Raw genomic sequence first — 7,326 nt, forward strand, 5'->3', positions numbered from 1 at the left:
GTGTCTTAATGTGCTTGCCCTCTCCACTTGGATTCACTGAACTATGCGGGTTCAGCATATGTGTTGCACACGGGCACATTTTCGCACAGATGGAGAGAGGGGAAAAGGCATACAGACCATTTACACACATTAACTAAAAACAACAGCTCCCAAATATCGATGCCAGTCTTTATAAAATAACATATTTGTTTGTTTGTTTGTTTATTTATTTATTTTCTGAAAACTTATAATAAACGTGCGCAGAGACTAAACAAAACTCATATATTTGTATACGTCCGCGTGGGCTCAGGTTTAGGAAATACTAATATTACGAACAAATGATTCCAAATTAAACATTTAATATTCAATACTGTGTCTTAAATACTGTTTTAAACGAATACACTAAATAAATATAAACAAATCTAAACTGCCGCAAATTATGAAGCTAAATCAATTCGAGCTGCAGTCTAATAATTCACGCGCTCTTTTTCCTCACCTTTACCTGATCCCAATCAAACGGAGGTGGCTGAACTTCTTTGATGTTTTCAAAGGCTGTTTTACAGAAACAATAACTCTTTTTATTGAGAACAAATGTTGACATTTGAAGGGAGTATGAATGGAAACCGCCTGTGGTGCCATTTTGACAACAGTGCTCGATTCCCTTGGGATCCCACCTGAGATTAAAGCCTGAATTTTAATAATTCACCTCGAATAATGAAGTCTTTCGCTCAGATATGAGCACAAGCGTAACACACAAAAAACAGACGTTATATTGCAGTAAAAAGTGGCCGAATTCAGAATAGTAGGCTAATTTCAAATTAGTATTAAAAAGTATTAAACAATTCATGGCGTTAAATGGGCTAAACGTAAAAAATTACAAAATAATGATAATACAATTTCTAGCACTGATGTTTGTAATGGTTATTAAAATACGAAAGGAAGGCTACCTTTAACAGTAACTTGGAGCATGTAAAATAAAAGCTATTTACAAACAAAAAAAAAACATTTAGCCCACTTGCTATATGATATTAATGTTATTTTGTTATATTATTATATGGTTATTGTTGTTGCTATTATCATGTAAATATTTCTATTATTGTTGTGTAGGTCTTCTATTTTGGAATATGGCCCATCGTATTATAACTTATTATTTTGACGTTTTTTTTCCTCTGTATTTTAAGGTTGTCAAGGTTAACACACCGCGAGTAATACTCTGTTTAACTAACGCCTTTAAATTTTAACGGAGTGGCGCGTATAGAGACGTCATTCCCATCACACACGTGCAACATTGGAGCTGGCAGATGTTTAGACACGATTTTATGGATCGTTCAATATCGGTCTATAATGAAGCCCGACTGACCATCTTTAAACCCCGCCGGGAGCTCATAACGCTTCCTTTCCAGCCCTGTATTCATCATGCTAAAAAATAGATGAAGGGCTGGATTATGAGCAGCCTCTATTATTTACCGCTATCAAGACCACATTCGGAATTCAGAGTTGATATTCAGAGATACTAGATTAAAAAAAATAAGTACAAAAGAAAATAATAACATTACCCTAAAACTGTTTAAATTGCATTATTGATCAACATGAAATCTAAATTTACAAACTGCCATTTTATGATCTCCATGTTTTTTGATCACATAAAATACCAGTAAATTGGCATTATGTGTCATGATGTATTTAGTAACGGATTAGAAAAAAAGAACATATAAAACTCCTAAAAACAGGCCACTTCAAATGGTGCCAGTGCAGACTAGCGCATTTTATTTACAGATCAGAGATATAAATTAGTAAAAGTCTCCTTGTTAACAACATTGTGTAACTTAGGCTTTTTTAAATAAAAACCAATCATAATATATTTACAAAACAATGTTCAGTTACCATTGCAATACAACTTGCATAAATTATAGGCTGTCGCCGGTATTACAAAAATAAATATCAAATGTATTCCACTCTTAGTCAAGTTTATACCAGTCCCGAGTTCTCCATTACACCTCACACCTCTATAGCAGATAAAGTCTCGTGGGAGTGCTATAATTTCCCACGCGTGTACACAAATGGTGGCAATGAAGCTACTATATGGATCCTGAGAAATATGTTTCCTCATCGAAAAGTCACACAAGTTGAGAAAAAACGAACTTTGTCAATAAATGAACAGTTCATCCATTTAAAATTCGCTATTTTGCCTTAATATTTTCGGCCTCCCTTGATTGTTTCTTGTCTTTTCCACAATCTTAAGTTTAATAGTTATAATGTCTTTAGGCAGGTGCTCTGTAGTCCGTGGGTGTACAGTGGCACACAAAAGGATCCGCGTAAAGGAGCAAATGTAAGTTTAAAACAGCTTGGGAAGAGAGAGTTGATGGCTTGTTCGCTTTGTTCAAAGCAATTGTGACACCTACCTGTGAACCAAGGAAACAAAACCTCATCAGTCAGGAAAATCAGTCGGTTTTCCACAAACAAATCTAGCAATGGAATAGAATTTAGAAATGCCCATTTGTTAAACAACTAGTAGCCATGTGCGGTAAGTTTCATAGTAGGGCCTCATATTACACTCAACAGTGGCAACAACATATGAGGAAGTTGTATTTGGAAACATTCCATTGTTATGATCAAAATGTCTATCAAAATGTCTCTTAAACTACACCTTGTGTAAAATGAATTACTTACTTGAAGAATCTTCCTCGTAATTAACTTGAGAGGTAAGACTGGGTTCTCACTGTGAACACCTCAGGAGAGTCTGTAAGAAAAAAAAAATGGGATAAACAACATTGATTTGACAGATATAAGTTATACTTGAATATTGCTTCGATTATAAATAAAAATGACGACAAATAAAAAACGATCCCTTTTTTTGTTTTTTGTTTTATCTTGGGGTTGTAAACATTTTGACAAAAATTTACGTATAATAGAAATAATCTTATAAAGCATTTAGTATTTTGTAAAGCCATAAAATAAAGTTATAATATTAAACGTGTTTAATATATTTAATAAAAAAGACATTATTTAGCTTACACGATAAATATAGTATAGTGCGTTTCGCAGGTTAACTCAATTAAGTAAGCAAAAATCAATAGGATTACACCATTAACGCACCTTTTTTGGATTTTGCATTGGAGGCCCTGAAATGTTGTTCAATCTGATTTGGGTTAGTCTTAAGTAGGGGGTCGTCACTTTGTTTGTGCAGAAGTCTCTCACCAGCTGAATTATAGCGCAGAATCCCTTGACCCTGCAGTGGACTAAAGTTGCCATAGTTTGTGTAATTACTATAAAACGGAGAGGTATAATATAGAGGTCTTCCTAAAATGGAGGTGGCGGGGTACACTGCCCCCGCAGGGGATACACTGGGCGCCGTAGAGGTCAAAAGGCCAACGCCCGGGGAGCAGTTCTGCCCCAAGTGCTGCTGTTGCCGCTTTGGGTCCGAAGTGGCGATTTCGGCTAATGACCATAGTTTAGGTTTAACAGTTTGGATTTGACTGTCCAGGCAAGTTTTGTTGTTGTTGTTTCCTGCGTCCTGCCGGTGATGGTGGGTCAGCAGAGGGGCCTCCACTTCAGTCAGGGGAGAGGATGTCACTGGTTTAGGTGACGGACCTCTTTGCCTCTCCTCGTTGCTCGTGTCTAGATCACTCACATCGCACTTGTCCTTAGTATCAGGTCCAGAATCACAAACCAGATCCCGGTTCCTACACGTGACCTTCTCTCCGTCCGATTCCACCGAACAGGAGTGATCTGTCAGGGCATCTACGTGCAAACTGATGCCTGTAACAAAATAAAACACATAAATGAGTTTAAGTTGTAAAAATCGTTTTGAGTGGGGAAAATATACAAAACATATTAATTGTCTCTCAAACTAAAATTGCAGGGGCTAACTCATTATATTAAATGCTAATAAAAAAATATAATTTGGGTTTATAATGTGGGTGTAATAAATATGTATAATTTAATATTGCTGCGATAGGTTTTAATTAATAAATAATACGATAACAACCATCAAATACACAACATTTTATGCAATTAACAAAAGCCCGTGTAGCACTAAAAAACATACAAATATAACGTGCAGATATTAGACATGTAAATTATCTTGCGATTTAAATACCTTCATCATCGGCCGACGCCTCGCTGTTGTCCATGTTTTTATCCGTGCGCTCATCTTTTCTCTCTCCCTCCGCGTCATCCTCATCCTCATCTTCACTTTTATTCCGAGGTGCCCATGTCATTTTATTTTCTTTTTTTAGTCTCCGTCTGGCATTAGCGAACCAAGTCGACACTTGTGTGAGGGTCATTTTGGTAATAATGGCCAGCATGATTTTTTCTCCTTTCGTAGGATAAGGATTTTTCCTGTGTTCCTGCAGCCACGCTTTTAATGTTGCTGTCGCGTCACGCGTGGCATTTTTCCGGTATGCGGGATCATTGAGCTGGTACGGGTAGCCGGGACTCCCGTAAGGATGATAACTTATCGCTCCTGCCATCCCTGTTGTGTGCGCGTCATACGGAGAGCCCTTTAAAAACAAGATTTTGTACAGTGTCACGAACTGTAAAAAAAACTTTTAAATAACTTTTTGCATTACATCTAGCAAACATTGTATAACGCTTATCAAAATAATAATTCCTTTATTTAAAAAAAATAAAACACTCTGTTTTTAAAACAGCTCAATAGGCCTACATGTTCGTGTCATTTTAATTTTTTTAAATACAAATTAACGAATGATCTGTTCAGCATTAGGCTATACAATGTTAATGTTATTAATGAAAGTTATTATAAGGTGTAGCGAAAATATATAAAGCTTATAATAAATAAGACAATAAACAATGATTAATCCTTCATGCAATTATCAGAATGCACAATTACATGGGACTGGGGTTGATAACAGATAATGGGTAATTGCAGCCATTTTGCATAATCACCAGCCTTCCTACCCCAGTGCTCTTTCAGTGCAAGTGTGTTTTGTCAGAAGCATATCAGTGAACCACAGCATTACAAATCCTATTAGAAAATCACTGGATATGGACCATTTTAAGCGCTTTCATGTGCCATGTCATTAGCATTGCAATTCATCTGTTCACGATTAAATAACGCCTATTTAACTGCACGTAATTTCCGAATCTTAACCGAATAAAAACTCAAAATAATATTTACGCACCAACTCAAGGAATGTTAGCGTACTTTTACAAGTAAATCATCATCAATGGTGTATATATGGTAAAGCGGAACAGGCTTATAGCCCATAGTTTTAAAAAATAGCCCAATATTTTAAAAGTAAACTTAGAAAAAAGTGGGCCTCAGACATTGTTGATATTAATATTGTTTCGTATAAATTAGAACACGTTTGATATTTTAAATGTTACAAATTAAATTACTGTGTTTGTATTTTTTAAGGTTAAAAACTTTGCGTGTGTTTTGTTTTATTCATTTATAGAATGACTAAATTGTATCTGTACAATAGTGGTTTCCAGTGCAACACCAAGCCCAAGTGCATGGCATTTGTATTCATGACCCGCAAACGCTTTCCCTTTGAAACACACATGCAAGAACTCCCTAACCCCCAACTATAACTATATCCCTTCAGCAAAACCATCATATCATGCAATATTCATGCACTCCGATCAAGAACAATGACTTCTGAATAGCGATTGCTTTAAATCCATAACAGAACTGTTTACCATGTAGGACGGGAATCCCGTGGCTGGATCTGTTGAATAGGACAGAGGACTGGAGAATCCATTGGCGGAGGCTGTGAACGCAGCTGATCCGGGGTACGGGCTGAACGCTGAACCGGAGGAGGACCGGGCCAGCTCCTCGCTCCTCGGGGCGGCCAGCGGACAGGAGTAAAGCGCAAGAGAGCCCGGGGGCTGGTAGAGGTAACCCTGAGGATAGGACATTATTATATAAAGACTCGACTGTTCTCTCCAGAAAGGGAAAGCAGGAGGACGGGTTTTAAACAACGGATTCAGCGCATCTAACAATCGACTGGAGGGATAAACTAATAAAAGAAAATAAATAAAAGCGCAAAAGAGGAGAGATCAGCGGTATGCCGTCATGAAGATCCCCTAGCGTCCGTTTGTTTTTAGTGCTCGGGAGTGTAGAGTGAAGAGTTGCTGGAAGGAGCAGCCGAGTTTCTGAGAGCGTTGGAGAAACGGGGGCTGTCAATCACTCCTCATCTGAATATTCTGTCCCCGCCTCCTCTCTCGCGCTGTGAAATGTAATTCCGGAACAAAACCGGCACAGAAAGCAGAGCGCGCAGTGTCGTCTTCGCCTTTTCGCCGTTTATCTATTGCATTTTCCCTTTCTTTTTTATATATTTTATTAAACGTTCATTTAGTAGCTGATGGATAACATGATGTCACATGTCATTTCTTCACCTAAAAATCCAGTATTTATTTAAGGCATTGATCACATTGTATTGCATAAATAGCTTTAAGGGTATTTTCCTAATTTTACTTGTATTTGTATTATATTCAAATGATTTTCGTTGTGCAACTTTTAAAGCCCCAATTAATGTATGCATTTTAGGTATACTTACATAAAATGTTTAATATTGACTTACACTACAATGTAGCTTTTATTTTTGATTCGAATTGAGGACAACTTGGAACAATTGCACTATGTATTGAATATAGGGCATGCTATTACTGAAGTGTTTTTTGCTCTTGTATTAATTGTTTAACTGTGAGAGGAGCAGTGCGCGCACAGGCCGGTGGGAGGTGTGCGTTTTCTTCTATGTGGACCATATTATTATTTCTCTAATCGCAGGAGGTCTTCCGTCTTGACAGCAGGAGTTGTCTCTGAGTGTTCCAGCATACTTGTAACATTTATTTAAACATAATTTAGAAGGATTACATACACTCACATCAGTTCTTTGCACGAACAGGAAAATAATATCTGAAGGACAATAATTATTTGTGAGAAAGACAGAGAAGAAAATAATGTAGGCCTATACATTATGTATCGAACTGTTTTGCGCATGTTTATTCAAATATGAGATTTATTATTTAATCAGATACAATTGTATAAGCTTTAATTTATTTAATGGCTCAATACAAAACCGGTGATTAAATGCATCCGTGAAATAATTTTAATATAAACATCAAGTCAATTGACAGTTTTTTATTATTTATTCAGATTTCTAAGAATATACATTTTCCGAAGATACCGAAGATATGCGTTACATCACTTACTGTATTAAATTAAAGAGACATTTGCAAATGAAATTTTTTTCGTCAAGTTTTCTTTCGAAATATTTCGCTTATACTTATGCCAGTGAATACAAATAAATGTAATGTTTTTATTTTATTTTAGATTTTACAAATATCCACGCGAATATAAAAGAAATTAAGTAGCCTAAA

The 7,326-nt window shown here is 36.4% G+C and overlaps 1 protein-coding gene across 1 annotated transcript; it reads right to left on the reverse strand.

Annotated features, from left to right (window-relative positions):
• Positions 1–1,723: 1,723 nt before the first annotated feature.
• On the reverse strand, positions 1,724–6,083 carry irx2a (iroquois homeobox 2a). The gene is made up of 5 exons (XM_056762689.1): positions 5,644–6,083; positions 4,079–4,481; positions 3,076–3,738; positions 2,650–2,719; positions 1,724–2,381 (listed from the first exon to the last, which is right to left on the reverse strand). The coding sequence occupies exons 1-4, from the start codon at positions 5,860–5,862 to the stop codon at positions 2,670–2,672; spliced, it is 1,335 nt and encodes a 444-aa protein (XP_056618667.1). The 5' UTR covers positions 5,863–6,083; the 3' UTR covers positions 1,724–2,381; positions 2,650–2,669.
• Positions 6,084–7,326: the final 1,243 nt, after the last annotated feature.

The sequence above is a fragment of the Triplophysa dalaica genome, chromosome 12 (assembly GCF_015846415.1).
Source record: "Triplophysa dalaica isolate WHDGS20190420 chromosome 12, ASM1584641v1, whole genome shotgun sequence".
NCBI classification, from domain to species: Eukaryota; Metazoa; Chordata; class Actinopteri; order Cypriniformes; family Nemacheilidae; genus Triplophysa; species Triplophysa dalaica.

Excerpts from the sequence above, each read along its gene's own strand:
- irx2a (XM_056762689.1), bottom strand. The coding sequence starts at position 5,862 with ATGTCCTATCCTCAGGGTTACCTCTACCAGCCCCCGGGCTCTCTTGCG. Across the intron at positions 4,482-5,643 it reads CGGGATTCCCGTCCTACATG|GGCTCTCCGTATGACGCGCA; the intron begins GTAAACAGTTCT and ends TTGTTTTTAAAG. Across the intron at positions 2,720-3,075 it reads CAATGCAAAATCCAAAAAAG|ACTCTCCTGAGGTGTTCACA; the intron begins GTGCGTTAATGG and ends TTTTTCTTACAG.